Here is a 23,342-nt window from a genome sequence, read left to right on the forward strand (position 1 = left end):
TATTTATATTTCATACTCTAAGAAATAAGAGACTATTAAAGAAAAAAAAGTCTGCTGTTAAGACATGTAACTGTAATACCTTTAAAATACTAAGTTGAAGTAACTGTAAAAAGGATTAACACCTTAACTGCCAACTGTTTTGTTTATTCATTTTGCCTGGGATCAGGCTTTTTTTAGTACAAATAATCTGGATATGATGGCTTTATAGGCTGACCGTTAATGAAAACTCTGAGATAATAAGCACCTGATAAACTGTAGATCAAAACAACTGTTACCATTTTGCTTGATTTCCTTTGTTGTAAACCTGTAATACCACAGGAAAGCCAGAAAATGCTCTATTTTCACACAATCATGTAACACTCGGGCTTCCAGGGACCTCTGGGGATTCAAACTGCCTGCTCAAGCAGGGCCACTTAAAGCTGCTTGCCTAGGACCACGACCAGATGGTCCTGGTGAACATCTCCAAGGAGGGAGACCCCACAACCTCTCTGGGCAACCTGTGTCATCCTCACAGGGAAAATAAAGTGTTCCTTCATGTTCAGGAGGAACCTCCTGTGTTTCAGTGTCTGTCCGTTGCCCTGGCACTGGGCACACACTGAAAAGACCCTGGGTCTGTCTTCTTTGCACCCTCCCTTCAGGTATTTATATTCACTGGTAAGATCCTCCTAAGCCTTCTCTTCTTCAGGCTGAACAGTCCCAGCTCTTTCAGCTTTTCATCCAAGGAAAGATGCTCCAGTTCTTTTATCATCTTCGTGGCTCTTCATTGGGCTGTCTCCACTACATCCATGTCTGTCTTGTACTGGGGAGACCAGCACTGGACACAGTACTCCAGATGTGGCCTCACCAGAGCTGAACAGCAGGGAAGGATCACCTCTAATGCAGCCCAAGATACCATTCACCTTCTTTAGAGCAGTAACACACCACTGGTGGATGTTCACTCGATGCCCAACAGGACCTCCAGGTCCATTTCTGCCAAGTTGCTTTCCAGTTGGGCAAGCACCAGTATGTACTGGTGGCCTCTCAGGTGCTGGACTTTGAACTCCTTGTTGAACTGCACAAGGTTCCTGTCAGCCCATTTCTCCAGTCTGTCCAGGTGCCTCCAGATGGCAGCATGACCCTCTGGTTTATCAGTCCCTTCTCCCAGTTTGGTGTCATAAGCAAACGTGCTGAGGGTGCACTCTGCCCCGTTACCAAGATCATTAATGAAGATGTGAAACAGTATCAGACCCAGTACTGACTGCTGGGGTAGACCAGTAGCTACTAGCCTCCAATTTTCTTAATACTCTTGATTCCAAACAAACAGGTGAATAAAATTACTGATACGTTCTTCTTCAGTGACGAACAGCAATTTTTAAAAAGCAGTGTACATAACAGCAAAAACCAGCCTGTTTTAAAGCCTATATGGTCTATTTTCAGTTTGTAAGAGTAACAAAGGGTTTGTATAAACCACGTAATACAAAACTACTGATCATGTAGGTGTTTAAAATCAGACTGCCAGAACAATTGTTAATGTGCAAGGATGAAAGCAAAGGTGAGTAATCTTTTTTACTCACAACACAGCAAATGCTCTCATGTTGGCCAACAAGAACCCCTCAGATGGGCAGGCAAATACTGCATCCTCAGCATCATCATACTATATCGTCTGCATCATCAACAGAGCCGCTGGCACACACAGAGCCCGTGATGCCCTTCGCTCCTAGGCTGGGTAACACAGAGATGAAAAATCCAGATCTGACTGGATGCCCTTGACTCTAAAGTCAGTTTGAAATACCATGTTTTACACACATTACATCTCCAAAGTTTGACAGGGTGAATATTGTGATACTGAATTTTAAAATTCTAATGAAATCTTAGAAGAATAGAATACTACTGTAAACTGGACTGGGTAATAATTGCCTTTCCTTTGATCTGAGAGGTTACTGACATCGTTTAGTAACAGGTAAAAAGTAGGTATTGCCAGAGAGAAGGAAGGTAAACACTACATTGAAATATGTGTCATTTCTTATAGATGTGAACAGAATTATTCTGGTTACAGCAGACAGATAACAATAATTCTTAAACAATTCCCCCCTCTAATACATACAAACAAGGTGATGAAAATTATTTTGTTTATATACTGAGAACTTACTGCTCTGTACATAGGAATAATCTTTTAATTCACAAGTATGATTATACGCCTTTATGAATGTGAAGTCTTTCAAACTTGACAAACTGTGGCATTATTTGAAGGAGAACAGTAAATCAAGGAAGCTTACAGGAAAAACATGTAAGTTCAACCTAAAAAAAAAATTTATCTTTAGCCACCAATGTTCCAATATTGAAGACTAAGAATTTCTAACAATTTACTGCAGGAAGAACTGAAATAAAGATAAGCGCAGTTTGATACACTGAAGGAAAAAAAAAAAAAGCCTTCTCACATAGCCATACTAAAAATGAATGAACATGTCCTAAGTAAGAAAGGTCTCTTTATAAAAGGTGTTATAACAGCATCAGTGTGAATCTAAATTCAAATTCCTCACAGTTTGTATAAATTCTTTGGAGAAATTAGTTACTTCTTTTCAAAATCAATAGTAAAAAATCTGTTCTCAACAGATTACTAAAGATAATAAGGTATCAAAAGAAAAGCTAACCATATCCAGTAAAACATTAGAAACAATACATGTTATGAATTTGTTTCTAACATGCACAGGCAGTCAGATTAAGACCCTAATTTTCATGACATCATATCTGAACAGGATTAAATGCTGCTGAGTTCCTTCCAACAGAGTATGCTGAAATTGCACAGCACAAACCTGTAACCTCCCAATATAATCAGACCATCAAGAACTGATTTAGACTTGCTGATTTTCAGTGTTTGGCATGTACTGTATGAAATTCCAGAGTTCTGAGCAAAACCAGCACTGTATACCTCAAGTTGCATAAAAGGTATTTTATGCCTATCATCAAAACACTGTTTTCATAGTATTATCTTGCCTCAGTCTCAATGGTGAAAAAGGTCATCAAAGGTGCATTTTTGCTAGTAGTTCTGTCTTCACTTGTATCCATCCTCACACAGAGATAACAAAAATGTCTTTTAAATACTCTATTCAATATTGACTTAAAAGCACTGTTTGTTGCAGACAAAATAAATGAGCAAACTGATACACATCTCATTCTGTACAAGATATGTAATTTTAGGTTAAATCTGATTATCCTTATCATTGTGACACCAACACAGACAAGTGTCTGTCCTTCAACTAACAGAATTATTCTCATTAGTAAATTCGGAGTTTAAATGTTCACTGTGGCCAACGTCTCAGCTACTCATCTTCACAGGAAAGCATCTGCATGAATACTTTCAAAGCTGAGTTAAGCGGATTTCACTACAAACCTTTCTGTGCAGAACTATGGCTATGTAATATCTTCATGTACTTCTTAAAACAAGTTTAAATATAAAAAGCCCTAATTCACTATTTGCAGCACATAGTGTCAGAGCATTATCTCCAATATAATAGCTGTTGGTAAATAAACAGACCAATTAGACTATGAAACATCTGAAACAAAACTAGCTACCTACGTAATAGTAAGTAATGCTTTCTCTTATATGTGGAATTTCTACTGTATTCTAGACAGCTACCTGTTTTCCAGTTAATGGCACACAACACTACCAGTAAATGAGGTCTGCTCCCACCACTCTAATAACTACAGAAATAACTAGACCATTACAGTATGATCACCAAGCAGAAATCAACTGCCTGTTTTGGGTTTACAGAAAGATAAATAACAGTACTGGAGTGTCTGCTTAATATAATAGAATTATTTTACTAAATAGATGACAAAATGTAGTACATAAGCAGAAGCTCCATGAGATCAGCCCGCTATTCGTGTATTTCACTGTGAATGTGAGCTATTTATCATTACATGCAGAAATTTTAAGAGTGAAAATACCACATATAGGTATCTCCTAGTGTTGGCCATACTTTATAGCATAAACTTTATGCTGTATGTTAAGTAGTATTTTATGGCAGTATCACTGTTCACTTAATGGTGCGCACAAAAGTAAGCTAGTGTTTTGCAAGACAGAAAAACACTACCTGTGATCTCTGAGAAGAAATCAAAATGCAAGAAACAGTAATGAAATATGTTAAATCAGTTTACAAAATAATCAATTATGGTAATCTTTGAATTTAGTGGAATTTATAAGAAATTATGAGTACATACTTCAGGGTTCTCCTGAGCTGGTGCCCAAAATGTTCTAGGCACTCCTGGCAGCATTCTAATAACCAGTATTGACACTGAACGTAATTAAAACATATTTTTGAAACTTTGGTGTGAAATCTCCCACTCATTGATATCTAGATATACAGACAGACATTGTTTATGTATTACATCTCTATATAGCATCACACCATTTAAATAATGTTATGCATAATAATTATACAAATATTAACATATATGATAGTGTAATAGCAATTATTAATAATGAATGGAATTACACATATTATTATTCACATATAGGTTTTAATAAAGTGGGATAACTTCCTTTATTAATCAGCCTTGCTAAGCAGCAGTTTGTTTGGAGTCCACTTCACTCTTCTTAAATTTATACACACATTAATCATGTAGATACGGTATGCTTCTGGCCATACCACTTAATGGTCACTTAACACAGAGAAGATCCACGACTCAATATTCGTAATTGTTTTATAAGCTCTTATAATATTATTGAAATTACTTTTAACTGCTCCTGTATTTATAAATTTGATGATTCATATGATCAGTCTTCTGACTAACCTAAAAGATATTTAGAGCATCTTTATTGCCCAGTATCTTAATCTCACATACATCATCAACAAAAAAAACCCAAACACAGCTACTTAGAATTACGAATTTAAAATAGAAAACATGCATCTGCAGCAATTCTAGAAGACAGCTTTTTAACAAAGTAAGCAGTTGTTTGACAAACCATTAAAAATGTAAGAGTTTAGAAATGCTGAAGCACTCCTTTTCCTTTTGTGTGCCTTCACTTTCAACTAATGGATCATTTGAGTGGAGTGAAGTGCTTTCATTTTTTAAAAAACCTCTTACATAAGTAGTAACAGAAACTGTAAGTAAACCCAAGGTTTTTCAACTGCCTACAGAGTACTATTGTAAAATCCACTTAAAACATCATTTTTCCTGCTAAGCAAAGCAAATTAAAGTTGCTATAATCATGTAAGGTTTTGCCATACTAATGGCCAGTGGGATCCTGGGGGGGGCATCAGGAGAAGCGTGGCCAGCAGGCCGAGGGAGGTGATCCTCCCCCTCTGCTCTGCCCTGGTGGGGCACATCTGGAGTGCTGTGCCCAGTGCTGGGCTCCCCAGTTCAGGAGAGACAGGGAACTGCTGGAGAGGGCCCAGCGGAGGGCTACGAAGGTGATGAGGGGACTGGAGCATCTCCCTGATGAGGAGAGGCTGAGGGAGCTGGGGCTGTTTGGCCTGGAGCAGAGCAGCCTGAGAGGGGATCTTACCAATGCACACAAACACCTTAAGGGTGGGCGTCAGGGGGACGGGGCCAGGCTCTTTTCAGTGGTGCCCAGCGACAGGACAAGGGGCAACGGGCACAAACTGCAACAGAAGACATTCCTTTTGAATGTGACTTTGAGGGTGACAGAGTGCTGGAACAGGCTGCCCAGAGAGGTTGTGGAGTCTCCTCTGAACACACTGAAAAAGCTGCCTGGACATGGTCCTGTGCACCTGGTTGTAGGTGAACCTGCTTTAGGAAGGGGTTGGACTAGGTGATCTCTAGAAGTTCCTTCCAACCCCAAGTATTCTGTGATTCTGTGATCCTGTGACTGATAATGGTCAGCAAACTTGCCTTAGACTTAAGGTGGATCAAAGAAGCTAGAGCGTGAAGCCAGTGATCCTACCATAAAAGCCTGTCCAAAAAATGAAGTCTGTCATTATCTGCCAAGAAGTAACCAGAAATCATAGTGAGACATCAACAGCCAGCATCTCCTGTCCTTTGTGCTGCATAAAATAACACTGCCTGGACTTACTTGTATCGTGGTATTGTGGCTATTAGTATATAGGACTATAAATGGGTGGATAGAATCTACTTCGGAAGCTAACTAAAAGGGAGATAATCTTCCCCCGGGAAGACTTCCATGCAGTTTTGTTTCATTGATGCCTATAATTGGATTATGCTTAAAAAACAATAATCACTGGCCTTGAAAATTATTCCAGATTAGAAAGTCATGACAGTCTGTGTGAAACAGACCATACATGAAGAGCAGGGTTTTTTTAACCTAAAGAAAAACTATGAACATTTAAATACAGGCACATAAAAAAATATTTTTACTTAAAGAGTTTCTGTAGGTAAAGCAAAAATAATAATGTGAAGGAATTCCAAAGAAATAAGACAGATATAGACATTGTTGTAGCTATCAAAACATCTGCTGATTTTTTGTATTGGGTTTTTTTATTTAGTTTTCAAACAGATTTTCTAGTTTCATCTACTTGCTGATTTACTTTTGTACGATCCTGATATAAAATAAAGTATCATCAAAGCCTAAAATAATTGAAAAGATAAACATCAAACTCCAGTCTCAAAAGAATACTGTACAGTGAGGCTTTGGTCTTGTTTTATCAAATAGAGAAACTCTGAGCTGCAAGGAATTTTTAATCACCACTACCTACACCCCAACAAAGGAATCTGACTGTTCCCCCTCTTCTCTTTGTATCTTCACAGCTGGAAACCATGTAGCAAATAGAAGCCCACATCAACGTACAAGACTAAGAAGGGAAGGGGGGAAGAAGACATGGGGTCTGTATGTGTATGTACATGTGTGTGTAGTACAAGAGGACTCGGGGTGAGAGGATGAAGTTGGACTTATATATGGAAGAAGGAATCCACAGGGGGGTGTATGGTTCACAGGACGATGTGCCCAACAAGAGAGAAGATGGCAGAGGTTACAGAGAAGTAGAAACAACAAAAAATGGAAGCTGGAAGCTTATTTGGGTGCAGAAGGAAAGGATACAGTAAGAGACAAAACCTAAAGAAACAGACATGGATCATATTTCTGTGAAGAGAAGCTGTAGGGTAGACAAGAATACGGCTTTAGCAACAGCTGGGTATTGAATGAGACAACTTATTTGGCTAGGTAAAAAAAAGAAAAAAAAAAAAGAAGAATTGCATGGAATAATCCAGACAGTCACTATCACTGGTAAAAATCTGCACCTTATCTCTAATTTGAATTTGTCTAGCATTTGAATGACCATTTGTTGTTGTTGCACTGACTTTTGACAGCATGCAGTAAAGATTCAGGATGTGTCTGCAAGACAGAACACAGATCTGAAATTTGGTGGCGAAAGTCAGCTACTGAAGGTGTACTATACAACCAATAAGGCAGATCATGCCGGACTTCATTAAGTATTCAGGGATCTCTAAAGAGAAGCAATTGGAAAAAATCGTGAAGATCTCTCTGCCTTCAGAAGCAGGAAATAGAAAAAAAAGACACCATACAAAGTAGAAAGCACAGCAGTTAAATCACATAACATAAAATTAAAAGTTAACATTTTTTTCAGCATCAATCAGCCTTCCAGCAGACTCTTTTTGCTAGAGGGACAGAGGCACTTCTGAAAGTTCTGCAAGATCAACTGTTGAAATAGTTGCATGAAGTTGTAACTGCACCATAGGATTACACATCTATCTTCAAAATGCCCTACTCTAGAACACACAGCTCATGAACATAAAAAGTTCCTACCTCTAAACTAAGTTCTCACTTCAGGGCAAATTAAAATTCAATTCAATTAAAATGAACATGAAGAAGGAGAAGAAAAAAACTGTGGCTTGAGATTGCTTTTAGTATCTTACAGATTACATTTATTTTGGTTTGTTTTTCCCCTAAACCTAGGAAGAGAAAAAAAATTCCAAAGTTTAAAGGGACTCCCCCAGTTTGTTTTTGATTACATGGGAGACTGCATGATAAATTAAGAGCAGATGAAAACACAATTAAGTGATCCTGAGTGTTTCAGTATATTAAACCCCCTTATTCTCAAAGCAGAAATACTATAAGGTCCATGATCACTAGGAGAGAAGTTGGGACCTTCCTAAGACAGGAAGATAACAGTGAGGAAGGGTACAAGAGAAGAGTATTCTAGTTTCTTCTTTTTCCATCTTTTTCCGTGAAAAGATGCTGAGTTCACTCTGGAAGGAGAAAAGAACAGGAAGCAGGTTTTAACAACTCCTTCACCATTTTCCTGATAATCTTCCCTACACCCCATCAAAATCCGGCATCCATTTGTCTCAGGTTATCAGCCTGGATGCCGGCCAGCTTACAGATAATGCTAGCGGTATTCCAGGCAGTCTCTCTGATCATCACCTAAATTTGCTAAAAATGAGCTGTTATGAAAACTCCTCATGCCCTGTGTGGCCTTAAGAGACAATGGCAAATTGTTCTTCTCCTGTTCTGAATACCAAAGCAGTTCCTCATAATTACTTCCCTTTCCTCAGTTTTAAGGTCAACAATGCAGGATTGAAGCGCAAAAAAACCAACTGGGAAAAGAGGCACAGAGCAAATTAAAATGAATACATTAACCCAGAAAATATGAGTAAAAAGCTCTATTTTTTAGATTTATGTGGCATCACAAAAAAATTACATACTTTCTTACATACTACAAACCATACTTCTACACAAGGTTCTGCTGTTCCTCATTTTGGAAGCCAACCCTAACAAAGGCTTATCTATACTAGAAAATTCCTGTGGTGAAGGCTATAGACTACATTCAGAGTCTCAAATATACAGCAAACCTTACTGAACTGGTAGCCCACCTTTTCTACATTACTTTTCAGTCAGGCTAGCCAAGTCCATATGACAATACAAACTCATGGCGCTATACTAACATCAAGGATTTGGCAAATCTCAACATACCTGGTTTCTTTTCCCAAAATTCATTAGCAGTTCTCACTTTAACATCTTCTGTCTGTCTTAGGATAAACTGAATACTTAAAATGTATCACAACAGATTATTAAAAAGTTACTATACTGAGTTATGAAATAATGCATATTCACATTTTCAGATCAGAAGATATCAGAAAAAAACTCCGTCAAATACTACCTTTGCAACAAACCTTACCAAACCGTCTTAGCTGACATTTCATTATAAAGTAGTAAGAAGAAAAGGAAGAATAGTACAAAGAAAATAATTTATAGCAACATATGGGATCACCAGAGTTCTTTGTAATACTAACAGGTTCCATAACCTAATGTTTCCAAGCAGCACTTTTGAAAGGTATGAAAATCCTGGGCAGTATACATCAACTTGAGAGTTGTACTCTACGTTTCCTGGAGTTCATCTGAATAATTTCTGCTCCTTCAATGCAGTATTTAAAATTCACTGCATGACACTGCAACTACAGTAAGATTTATTTCACTGTATTGTAAAATCAAACATGCCTTTTTGGCATGGACTTCTCATTAGCTATATGCTAACACAGCATCTCAAATCTGCTCTGGGGCAGCGGAGACAGAAGAAGAAACTGGCAAATACTGTTTTTCACTACTCAGTAGCCTCCCTGGAGTCAGAATCAGTAGGGAGAGTTTAGCCACTGTATTCTCCCCAGGTATTGGTAAAGCTTAGGTCATAAACCAAGTTTATAGGCTTCTTATCTGCACAACAGCTTACTATCAGAACACAGTCCTCCACTGGATGCATCCCACTTACTTTGCATATGCTATGCAGATGATAAGCAAATGCTCAGCAAATTAGATGGTGCAGCTCACTCTGCAGGGAACTGAAGTTACACTGAATGTGGATCTCACATCACATGCCCTCTGGCTCAAGACATCACACCACATGTTCAAGGAGCTGAGATTACCTGAACCTCTGTATCTAGAAACCAGCACATCTGACTTACTGCAAGTGCAGAGGGCATGCACATATACATTGTTCAGGGCTATCCTAAATTAAGAGTCCTAATAGAATGTGAAGAGCAGACACTAGCAATATGAAATCAGAAAATAAAAACAAAGGTCAGCACACAGCAAAAGAGAAATTGAAGTCCAACTTTTATTAGGAACACAAAATGCATAAAAAAAATCAGCATATAAATGCATGGGTGATGTACTCCTAAAATTTTCTTTCTTTTTAATAGTCTTAATATTTTCAAACTGATAACTATAGTTGTCACAGAGAAAGAGTTAGAACTACCAAAGAAAACGAAGAAATCTCTATGGGAAGTTCTCCATTAACAAAACGTAATACAGAGATAATTTCCAAATAGAGTTGTTTTCTCAGTTCTTAGTCTACTAAAAAATTCACAGAAAAAACTATGCCACTGTAAAATACAGATTAATTTTTCTTATAGTAGCTGGGAAGCCACACAGCCACTTCAGCATTGGGCTCTTGTAAGGATCTGGGCATTAGTTCTTTTTAGTGAATATTTCAATGTCATTTAGGTAAAAAAGAATAAAACTAAGTATTTGCTAAGAGTGCTTTAAAGGTTATTACAGATTTATCTACTATGCAATCACAAATCAACATTTTAAAACCATCTGCTTTGCCAAATTGCTTTTTCACAGCAACTAGCTAGCATAACTTAAGCCTGCAAATAAGAATTTTCTATTGTTCTCTGGTAACGTATATATACATTTTATATATATATATATAAAAAACATAAATACATAAAATGTTTATAAGAAAAAATATTAAGGACGCTTCAACTCAGTTTCAGTGGTTATCTTAGCAATTTTGGGAAGGTAGGGGAGGGAGTACAACTTGCTTGGAATTTCAAAAATTATTGATTTTTTTTCAGTAACTCTCATTATGAATTCCTGAATGGCAGTTTTATGTCACATCTCTTCTATACATGTAAACTTCCATGTATATATGAAGGACATTGTTGCTGCTACATACATTTTAGCTTCTGTTTATATATGACAGGGAGTACTCTAATTAGTTTATTTTTTATCAATTAGAAGAATAGTTTTTAGAAAGCAGTAATAGGTCTAAATTACAGAACATATAAATACTATCTGACACAAAATAGAAGCATATACCTCCCAAAAAACGCTCTTTAGAATACTGCTTGGGATTTTCTTATTTGTAGGTAGCCACTCTATCTTACTGAGATTTTTATTTGTGGCACGTATGCAAAAAAAAATAAAAAACAACTGCCATAATGTTCTCTCCTGTATTCAAAGAAACTAGTTCTTCTAAGTCTTTACTTGGGCAATAGTACCAGTTGCTTACCTGGAAAACAGAACTCAGCTCTTTAAAAAGTATTCCAGTAGGTTTTTTTCCTATATTAAAATGCACATTCCTTAAAATAAATTTTTAAAATGTAAGAAAGAAACTTACCTAGTAATGGCCATTGGGCATATTTTATTAGATAACTGTAAAACACATCTGTATTAAAGCATTTGTTATGATTTCTGAGTTCTCAGAAGCAACGCTCTTTCACCAATTTACTGGAGTCCCTCATCTTATACAAGAATCATGCATAGCTTAAATTTAAAAAAATCATTGACTCTTACTCATTTGTTTTCAATCTAGTAGATAAAGCATCCTAAATTCATGTCATCATCAATGGTACCATTAAAAAAAATATGGTTACAGTAACAAAAAAAAACCCCAAGTTCTGTCATTCCTAGCCTTTTCCTTTCTCAATTTAAAGGACTGTTTTTTTCAATAGATATTGTCTGAGAAGCCAGAAGGACTGGAGTAACCTCACCCCAACCAAACACAGAAAAAGATGTCAATATTCTGCTTACAGGATGTTCCCCCCCTTCCCACCTGTAGAGGCTCTTGCAGAAAGACCTGCAGGACAAGACTGAGAACAGGCCTGGGCCTAACAACTGAGCCAACGGCAAGGAGATAGGATGTGTTTTTCCACATACTCATCCCTGAAAGAGATGTATATAATACACAAACACATCACATTAAGCTCTTTCCCTCATTTCTTGACAGGTGGTGGATTGTAAAAAAGATTAACACAGTCTTTCTGTACTGACGTCATCTACAATGGATTGACGCTGAGTGGACACATAACAGTGAGATCAGCACAGCCACCATCAAGTAAGTGAACAGTAAGTAAATTATGCTTCTTTTTCATTAATATATATAATTTCTCATCTACCTTTTCACTTTGGCTATATATCCATAACACAATTTGCTACCTTATTTAATATTTCAGTTAATCCCTCCGAAATCATTCATCTTGAAAAGCCTTTATTGATGTGATGGCTTTAGGACACATGCCACTTGTTATGTTGACACCCCCACCCCCCCTTCCCAGGAAAAGACATCTGCCTACAAAGGGTAATTGTCTTTGACAACTTGCTTTACTTCTCTGTTATCTGTTGGCAATGTCTGGGCTATTTTTGCATGTAACACTGGATGCACAGATGCTTCAATATGCATCTGCCACCTTTCTATTGTTTTCTCTGATGACTTTATCCAGATGCATAGTTTGTAATCCCATTTACATTTGCAACAAAGGAAAAAGATTTCTCTGCAGAGACAGTTTATGACAGAATCACTAACAAAGCAGCACATTTCTACATAAAGTGCCAAGTTTCAAAATAAGTTTTTAATACCTGAACAAATTAAGAATCTGAATTGAAATCTGAAACTGGAATGAAAAGCAGAATTAGCTGCTACTGAGCCACATGACAACAGTCTCAAAAGACACAGTAACTGTATAACCTACATGTATCTGAGATATAAAAACAGTAGAAAAAGTGCAAACATTAAACTGAACTCAGAAAACACAGGAGAAACCCCACGTTCTACAGAGATGTTTCTAATTTTTTCCTCAGGGAAAAGACTGTCAGACATTTATTAATTACATGCCTTCTTAGCCATATACTTACAGAATACAGTTCTAAGCTAAACCATGCCATTTTAAAATGATTTTTTATTATTAAATAAAAAAAAATAGTTATTAAAAAGAATGTCAGAGTAAACTGCTTGAACACCTTCAAGCATTTAAGACAAAAGACAGACAAAGCACATACTGAGAAAGTTAAGTGTTAAATGCAGGTCAACAAGCCTACCACTATTCTTTCTTCAAAGGGCATCATTAAACACCAGATCAGTGCACTAATAATTTTGTTTTTGTAGGTAATTGCACCCAAACTCGCCATTAGAAAACAGAAAACCAGTAATGTCAGAGTCACTGCTTCCCTGAAGTGATCTAAGTGTTTTGTCTTTCCTGTGCTGACTTCTTCAGAGCTGGTATCCTTATGATTTCTAGCTGATTTGGTCAGTTTCATGGCATGCTAGCACAGGTGTAAAAGAATATGGAAATATGTGACGGCTTGAACACAGTACAGTCTTTCTGAGGTAAGGCATGCATGGAAGCTACCCAGAGGACTTACAGACCAGCAAAACAGGCTAAGAATTTAGAAGTTCCTTGCAAATGCAATGAGACAGAAGAATTTTGGATAGACTCGGACTGCAAAATATGCAGGAGAATCAGAGAAAGGTTCTCACTAATTCCTCCTTAAATTGTATTAGTATGTTTCAACTACTTGTCCTAGGCTCTGAAAACCCTGAACCAGGATGATGAAAGTATTAAAAGATTATGATTTGTTTTTATCTTCAGAGATGTCTGGAGAAGCTGATTACCAAAGTATTCCTTAAAACCAGGACACTGGTTTTAGTCTCCATTTTAATAAAGTTAATCACACGTACAAATAAAATAATCTAATATAATACAACCTAATTGAATAGAGGCAGAAAATTCCATTAGGTCAAATGTTTTTCATCAGTGCTCTTGTACTAAAGCCAGTACTCAAGAATTATAAACAATTTAAGTCTTCATGAATGAAATGGTTCTTAAAAAAGGTTACTGTATAATTTTGAAGACAAATCCAGTGATATATAAACCAAATACAGTGTTGCATATTAGGTGGTACAAGAGGCTACCAAATGCACACATTTTCCAGCTGCTGAAAAAATCAACAAAGAGGTAAAACTGCCCAAAATTGTTAATCATCCCAACAACCTGAAATTGTATCCAGCCATTATTGAATAATATGAACTCAAAATTCCAAAAATAAATCAAAAGCAACCCATAAACTGAACAACATATTTTGGTAAAGAAAAAACCTCTTATATTACCATTAGATGACTCAAATCTAAGTTATCAAAACCGAAACATTACCCAGCCACAATGTTTCTTTAAATACAACCATCTTAACATTCACTGCATAACTCTATTTTAAGGGAAGTACCATGTAGTATCTTGTCAGGAGGAAAATTAAGACACAGCTGAGATACCTTTCAGCAAATTATGTTGTCTTGAATGGCTACAGAAAAACTCACAACAGATTTGTGGAGCTCACTCCACTCCAAAGTTAGTAGAACCCAATATTTCCAACGATTCATAAAACAGGTGACTTTTGAGATCACATATATAAGAATGGAGAAAAAGAAAAATAAATGTATAAACCAATACATTTTATACTATGAAAACAATACCTATGAAAATATGCTGGGGAAAAAAAAAAGGAAAAGAAAATTACCTGGAACAAGTTCCATAACAATATAAATAGGTTGTCGTTGTGTGCAAACTCCTATAAGTTTTACAATATTAGGATGATCATACTGTTTGAGTATTCTGCAAAACACACAGGAAGTTTATTATATTAATATATGGTATTGTACAAACTGATTAAATATTATATGAAAATCTTTCAAACCCTTTATGTTATTTTAATGGAACATGTCATTACTGTTATCATAAAGAAAAAACCTCTACATGACAAATCAGTCATCATTCTGTTTGAGATGGAGGGCATACTGATTCACTAATAAATCAAGATTAAACACTATATTATTCTTATTATAATTTTACCATTTGTCTACATAATGTTTGTCTATATAACTGCAAAATGGACTGAGAGATTTGCAGTTTCTCAAGAAACTTTGTAATTAGAGAGCATTTCAGTGGTGGACAAGAAGCAGAGCTACATCAAAAAGGCATGCGCAGCATGTCTCTACACTTCCCTGCTGCACTTTTTAAAAGCACATTCATTCCAATTTTACTTGAACAGATTAATTAATATAGTAAGTTTTAGAAGAATATAAGGACAGCAATTTTAATTTTGGGAATTAAACAAAAACATTTACATCTTCTTACACAAGAGTCTAATAATATTTGGAGCCTAAACCAGCATGCTATGATTTATAAGGGAAATGAAGGGCAAAGAAGAATTCTGCAGAGTCCGTGTACCTTTTTTTTTTTTTTAAGTCAGAAACAATTTCCTGACTTAAAGCATCTCCTCTTTTTCCCTTTTTTTCCTGGGATCAAAAGTAAAATACTAACCTACCTGGTAAATACATATTTAGGGAGAAATAACACATATAATGTTTTTTCAGACTAACACTGCTCCAGTAGTGGCACACTGCTTAACAAATGAAAGATCTTTGCAGTTGCCAAGTTACAAGCTGCTTAAAATTATTCAATAGATATAGTGGTCTAACTTCATTCTCTAAATGTAGATAGTATCTTTTACTTTTCCACATTGGATCATACTAGTTTGGGAGTAAAAATGACAACAGATGAAGCTTTGTAGGAAGAGGAAGCAGGTTAATTTAAACACTTCTGAAGTTATCTCAACACACCCCTCTACTCTGAGGCCTCAGAACCTACCTATCCACATCAGCTATATTCAGAATACTTAACATATTGTGGCATGACTGCCATTTGAAAAATAAGTATGCAATCACATTCTGCCTGACACAGCACAAAATATCTCCACTGAAGTGAACTCTTCTTAGAAAAAGAGTATTACTAAATGGGGTCTATATATTAACCTAGCCACATTTGATCAGCTCTATTAGTCATGCATGTCAGATAGGATTTATGACTGGTATAATCACATTTAAATTAACAGCATCTTCCAGTCTTCTTATCCCAATCCTCATGGCACATCTCAGAAGTTTTAAATGGAAGCATTTACAACAACAAAAGTGTGTTTTATAGGCATAACTTGCTCTGCTGAAGAGATAGTTTCATCAAGTGCAGATGCTACTGCATTCACACATTAAAAATGCCTATGTTTCATTACCAGGGCAACAGTTGTGGAGTGTACTGAGGGGTAGAAAGGAAGCAAAAAGTTTGACTACTGCTTTGATGGTTTTGAAGGTCAGATTTTGTAAATCCATCTAGTAACAGACCTTGAAAAAAAACCCCAATAACAAGTATATATTTCGATTAAAATCAGAGAACCTACCTGGCTTCTGACAGAAATTTTATTTTCAGTTCCTGAGGAAGATCTTCTTTACAAGTTTTTACAGCAACAGGAGTTTTATCCTTTAATGTTCCCTTATACACCTCACCAAAATTACCCTGAAAACGAGGCAGGGGGCAGGAATCATTATAAGTAAACAAAATCTTCACAAATATCCAGAATAATAATGCAAACCGCTAATGTAACTGGTACAGAACCCTGAAACGTGTTTATGAAGGCAAATGAGGTTTTCTTCCAGTATCTGCCCCTAACATAATGTATTTCACACCGATGTAGTACTATTACATGGACACAGTGTATGAGTTCTACTTTGACCTTGCTGGAAACAGAAAAATACACATTAATTGTGTAATTACAGTTTTCTCACAAAACCTCTTAGTAACTTCTACAGTCAACAGACACTGATAGTAGTACCTTTTTTCCTTATTCTTACTCCTGCTCTCTTTCATTTTCACACTATGGTATTTTATATATATAGTTTCTAATTTGCAGTCTGTAAGAGACCAGAAAGTGATCTGTGAAACTAGGATAAACTACACCAAAATAAGATAAAAAATTCTCACATATCCAAGAAAGAAAAAAATGCAAAACAAGAAACCCAAACACATTCAATATTAGTTTTGATCATAAATTAAAACTGCTGCAAAAACCCACATTGTTGCATCTGCCCTGAAAAAGCTGTGTGATCCACATTTTTTTTCAAAGCTATGCTCGGCCCTACTCTGTAAGGCATGTGTGTGAGGCCTCAGATTTTTTAGGTCTTCAACAGCATAACTCCAGGTGGGGTAAGTTGTTTATTTTTTTAGCTTTCATAGAAGAAAACAGAAATAATGAAGACCACAGAATAATCTCCATCAGATGTATTTTTTTAATTAAATAAAAGCAAATGGAAAATAAAATTAGGACACAAATTGAAGGAAGAAGGAAAGTGTGGGTTATAGAACAAAACACTGGTATCAATGAAAAAAACCAAGATAAGAAAAAGAAGAAAACTGAAGATCTCACACTTTTAGCTGAGTTTTGTATTTCCCAAAGAATAAATACACCTCGATTTTAAATCTATGCCTGATAAATTTCCACATGAATTCCACTTCTGTGTCCTGGTATCTGGGGCTGCATGTGACTTCAAAAAATAGTAAATCTCTGCTAGAAATGTTTTCCTGTCTTTCCTGACTAATGAAGATGTCATTACATTATGCATTTGAATATGGTATTTTATTGCCAAAGGAAGAAGACAGACAAGGGGAAAAAAGAAACTCACAGATGGAAAAAAGATAATGTGCTGCTAGCAACAAGGTAAGAAATTTAGGCCTAAACGCAGCTTTCCAATACTTTATATACTCTAGGATGAGGAAGACATACCTGGCAAGCAAGGCCATAACCTATGATCTACAACAGCAATCTGCCTTTCTAAAATAGCACTTCTAGAGGCCAGGACACCACCTCTGATATCTAAAGTGGCATGAGGTACCCATAGGTGAGAAGCTGTGTCATTCCCAACACACTTTTCCTCAAGCCTTCTGGTCAGAAGTATTTCACAGTGAAAGCTGAACCAATGTTAAGGACTACTTCAGTATTGAAAATGGTTTTCTTCTTTATTGAAAAGATTTAATTATTGTGCATATAGATAGATAGACAGATAGATATAGATATGTTTTTTAATAAAACATGCTCCTTTCATACAGCTTTCATTTTGTGAGTTATTATAGAATTAATAGTAAATAAACAGACCATTTACTCCTGAGGTGAAGGAAAATCTTCGTCTTTTCTAAAGTTTGCATGGTCTTCTGCCTTAGGCTTTCATGGTTTTCCTCATCTTTTCCAGGACACTCAAGACTTATAGACCCTCAGGTTTCTCACTTCCATAGTGAACAGCTGTGTAGTTTATTTAATATTCTGTCATACACATGCTGATGGTCCTTTCATTCTTACCTTTTCTAGTCTGACTGTATTTTTAGAGAGGGATGCATAACAGATTTGTACTGTGTTCCAAGACAGTTTTTATCCTGTTCTGTATTTTTTAAAGAATGTATCCTTCTACAATCACTTTTAAGCATCAAGTTGTCTCCAATCAATGTTAAAAATGCTCTGTGCCAAAAACATGCAATGCACGTGTAAATTCAGTTTAGTAAACTAATCAATTTTCAGATTGCTTTAACTTTCTTTATTCATTAAAACTAATTCATATTTACTTTTTAGCATGACAAAGTTTTTTTTAATGCCTGAAACATCTTTATTTTTCTCCCCTGATACTATTCTGTTTAACAATGTGAAGCTGTCATGGTACATTATGTATTTTGTGCAGACACAAATGCTATGCAGACCCAGCTCTACCTACCAACAAATAATATTTTTTGTCATCTCATTGCCAAAAAGATTTTATCCTGGATAACAGAATTTTCTGACAGTACTGAATTCCCCCATTTCTTGAACAGTTTATCAATTCTTTCAGTGTGTATCATAGTAAGAAGGCAATTATTGCTTTCACTTGTCTCCCCCTCATTTAAGCCTGTTTTTCAGTTTTCGGGAAATCTTTTGGAACACTGCATCCAAAGTGGCACTTGAAACTAACATAAAAATATTAGTTATATTATTAGCATATAAATAACTAATATAAGTGAGGTATGGGGCTTACCTGACTTTAAAGACTTATAGCTCCTAAGCAGTATTTGTGACATAAACTACACTACCAAAAACTTAATTTAATACATACATGATTGTGAAGTTACATTATATTCAATAAGTCATACAAAAGCAATGAAAATTTAACAAATACTGATTTAATAATCTTACTATATCAATTTTTAATATAACTTTTATTTATATTAAATATAAATATAAAATATTTATGTTTTTATATTTTGCAGCATTTTTGGTACGACTACGTGAAGTGAAACAGCCACATCACGCTTTATAGAAATCTAGTTAGCTTATGGAAAATATGTATGCTAGTTGAACACTTTCAGCACACACATTGTATCATTTACCAGTTAATGTGACATATTTATTTAAAGCACAATGCTGTATCTTGTGTATTTAAGAATTGATATAAAAATTGCATACCACAGTAATTTAAAAGATAAGACAAACAGGAAATATCTAGTCTTAATGATTAATATATATTTATTTAAATGTTGTTCAGCTTACTTCATTACTTACCTTGCCTAGTAGTTCTCCCAGTGTGACATCTTCATGATTGAGAACCCATTTCTTATCCTACCAAAAGAAAAGGAAAGAAGAATTTTAAGTCTGTGCAAATACGTAAGGTACAGTTTCTGTAAGATACGTCTCAGTAGAAGTGGAGCTAAAGAAGCATTATATTCAGACTGCTAAATAAAAAGCTTGCCAGGAAGTTTTAAATCTAAATGTTTACAAAACAGAGTTTAGAAAACTTGCTATACAATAAAATATTGAACTATACCATATAGCAAATTTCCATCACAAGTCTAAGCCTACAATATGACAGTATGTATGTAGATAGACCACTCTGCAATTTTTCACACAAGCTCTGGAAATGGTAACTAGCACCCTGTTTTTAAAGTTACTTGAGTCAAAATCAGAAAAGAAAACTTCATTTTAGTATATAGAATAATTTATTGCTGTATCAAAAAAAAATAATATTCTCCTCAGCATGTATGAAAAAGTACTGATTTTTCTACTTATTAACAAGACACGTATTTGCACCTCTTACATCTTCTGTGGTAGCTTGAAATATTACAGGCAACTACTTGAAAAGACAACATAACAAATGCCAGTTAAAGTATCTCTTTGCTGCTGCTGACCAACACTGCAAATATTCTTCAACAGTCTAAAGACATATGAAAACAATTATAAACTTCTTGCTGCACAGATGTATTGAATAAACACTTCCTTAAAATGCTACAGTAGAGTATTTTAAGTCTAATCCATATTTACTATTTTTCCATTTTATTTCTCTGTTAGCACCTCATCTACTTATCACCTCACATTGTTAGTGCTTCTAATGTTAGTGGTAAGGTCCTAAGCATTCTTTATTACTAATGAAAAAGGCAAATATCTAAACAAGCTTAAGCCAAGTCATTAAACGATTTCTCATTTAAGCTCACAGAAAACCAAGCCAAACTGGTGGCTCTGAAGTACACCTAACATATATCAGATTACCAGGTTTTCTGGACCATGCAGGACCTGCAGTGATCCTGACCGGAATACTGTTGTAAACCAAAGTGTCGCTGATCCATACATCAGCTAACTGGAGTGAGCACAGGTCAGTGACGCGCTGCACAACCTCGGCATCAGGATGAACTCCACCAGCACACTGCAACGGAGCCTGCAGGGAGCTCCTGCTGGGGACCAGCCATTGCACCACCTGTGTGGCCTTGCCTTCATTTGCAAGTGCTCCAACAAGTTCTCATGTGGGCATCCTTTCTGTTTGCCAGTAGAAATAATGGACAGAGTTGTTTCCTTGTAAGGAAGTCCTGTTATAGCTTAAATGACCCAAATGTGAGAATCTCTGTTACAGGCAGGGAGTGCCTGGCATGCTGCATGTGGATCAGTGGCCCATTCAATCCTACATCCTCCAGGACTCCCACTGTCTAAAGGCATGCAAGATTGTCTACGCTATTCTCTCCTTACAATCTTAACTCTATAGATAGCATTTTAAATTATACCTTACAGACTCAGAGTGCCTCTCTTACCGGGATCGTAACAGTACCTCCTGGTGCAAAACGGGAGTTTTCCAATTCGTATAAGTACCTAACAGCAGGGTATGAAGAAAAGGGAGCCAGACTCTTCTCAGTGATGCTCAATGACAGGACATGAGGCAATGGGCACAAATTAGAAAACAGGAAAGTTGTTACAAACATAAGGAAACATGTTTAGTGTGAGGGTGGTCCAACACCAGAACAAGTTACTCAGAGAGACCTTGAAGTCTTCAGCTGTAGAGACACTCAAAACCAAACTGAACACAGTGCTGGCAAATCCACAGTAGCTGAACTACTACTGCCCGAGTTGAGGAGTTGGACTACACAATCTCAAGAATACCCTTCCAACCTAAATGAGCCTGTGATTCAAAGACAGAGAAAAACCTCCTGTAAGTAAACAGACAATAGAATCACAGAATGGTTTGGGTTGGAGGGGACCTCCAAAGATCATCTAGTCCAACCACTCGGCTGTGGGCAGGGACATCTTTCACAAGGTCAGGCTGCTCAAAGCACCATGCAACCTGATCTTGAACATGTCCAGGGATGGGGCATCCACAGCTTCTTTGGGCAACCTGTTCCAGAGTCTCGCCACCATCACCATAAAAAATCTCTTCCTTTCAGTTTAAAACTGTTGCCCCTTGTTCTGTCACTACAAGTCCTGGCAAGAAGATTCTCTCCATCTTTCTTGTAAGTTCCCTTCATACAGTGATAGGCCACAACAAAGTCTCTCTGGAGCCTTCACTTCTCCAGGCTAAACAACCCCAACTACCCCAGCCTTTCTTCACAGCAGAGGTGTTCCAGCCCTCTGATCATTTTTGTGGCCCTCCACTGGTCTCAATCCAGCAGATCCATGTATTTCTTGTACTGGGGACCCCAGAGATGAAAGCAGTACTCCAGGTCGGGTCTCATGAGAGTGGGCCAGAGTGGGAGAAGCCCTTCTCTCACCCTGATGGCCACCCTTTTTTTGACGCCGCCCAGGACAGGGCTGGCCGCCTGGGCTGCGAGCACACATTGGCAGGTCGTGTCCAATTTTTCATAAACCAGGATCCTCAAGTCCTCCTCTGCAGGAGTGCTCTCAATCCATTCATCACTCGGCCTGTCTTGATACTGGGCATTGCCATGACCCAAGTGCAGGACCTTGCACTTGGCCTTGTCGAGTTCACAAGGTTCCCATGGGCCTTCTACTCAAGCCTGTCAAGGCCTCTCTAGATGGGATGCCTTCCCTCTAGTGTAACAATTGACTACTCAGCATGGCGTCAACTGCAAACTTGCTGCGGGTGCACTCAATCCCACTATGTCATTAATAACAATATTGAGCATTACCAGTCCCAATATGGACCTCTGAGGTACACCACTTGTTACTGATCTTTGCCTGCAGCCATCCAGCCTGTTCCTTACCCATCAAACAGTCCATCCACCAAACCCATCTCTCTCCAATTTAGCAACAAGGGTGTTGTGTGGGGAATTTGCTTTTTTGTTATAGGAGGAACTTGCCTGTAATATGCTATGTGAAGCCATGTTATATGCTGAGAACCAAGTATTACATAAATAAGAATTCTGCCAAATACTGAATCCTAACAGAAAGCATTGCAACAGTCAACATTGCCTTTAACATTATGCATAATTATTATTTTTTTAGTTATTAGTGAGACATGTAAACAATACGGGAAATTTTGACTCCCTAGGTAAGAAAGCCATTTTAAAAATCTATCTAATATATTTATATACTCATCCCTGCCATGGCTGAATTCTAGGTCACTATTACAGAACATTACGTATGACCAGGGTACAAAGCTTTACGAACAGGCTTTTCTGTAACATAAAGCTTGAGATCACCTTAAAAGAAGGTGTAATACATTATTTTTTTTTTCAAACTGTGAAAATCTTTCTTCCCCTTCAGATGGGGGCTAAACCTTTAACAAAACGTTCCCCACTGGCAGCACTGTGAATCCAAACTATTTCCTTTGACCTACACAAACCATAAAGTCTGCTGTCAACTCCTAAGGAAGGTGCAGGCTAGTACTGACTTCTGTTTCCCTGTTTTTGCAAGGAGAAAACCATTCAGCAGGTAATCCAGAGACGTTCTGGGTAACTGAAAGAATTAAAGGATTACAGAAGATTTATGCTGCACAGTGCACCTTGCTGGGAAGGTGGCAACTCATTACTAAGATCCACATTTGACTGAGTTGAATTTAGCAGAGGAAAAAAAAGGGCAGAGGGTGGTGGTGGTGGTGAGATCATTGCTGTTGCAATGTCTATGCTTTTTTCTTATGCATAACTTCATGAAATCACACAGACCATTGTTCTTGTAAACTGTGCTCAGTGCACATTCTAGAGACTCTTGAATACCTCTATTGAGCCAAACTTCCAGCACCCAACTCCTGTCAGCCCCTCACATGAATTCTTCTACCATACCACCATGCTCTGTAAAAGGGATCCATGCT

The 23,342-nt window shown here is 36.9% G+C and overlaps 1 protein-coding gene across 5 annotated transcripts in view; it reads right to left on the reverse strand.

Annotated features, from left to right (window-relative positions):
• FER (FER tyrosine kinase) overlaps window positions 1–23,342 on the reverse strand; it is a 192,821-nt gene that overhangs the window by 54,345 nt on the left and 115,134 nt on the right. For all 5 annotated transcript variants that reach the window (XM_056324261.1, XM_056324263.1, XM_056324262.1 and 2 more), the window contains 3 exons: window positions 19,379–19,435; window positions 16,202–16,317; window positions 14,489–14,583 (listed from right to left, as the gene is read on the reverse strand). In XM_056324261.1, the coding sequence (XP_056180236.1) occupies window positions 14,489–14,583; window positions 16,202–16,317; window positions 19,379–19,435 (268 nt within the window). The remainder of the gene's footprint in view (window positions 1–14,488; window positions 14,584–16,201; window positions 16,318–19,378; window positions 19,436–23,342) is intronic.

Source organism: Falco biarmicus, chromosome Z, assembly GCF_023638135.1.
Source record: "Falco biarmicus isolate bFalBia1 chromosome Z, bFalBia1.pri, whole genome shotgun sequence".
Classification (NCBI taxonomy): domain Eukaryota; kingdom Metazoa; phylum Chordata; class Aves; order Falconiformes; family Falconidae; genus Falco; species Falco biarmicus.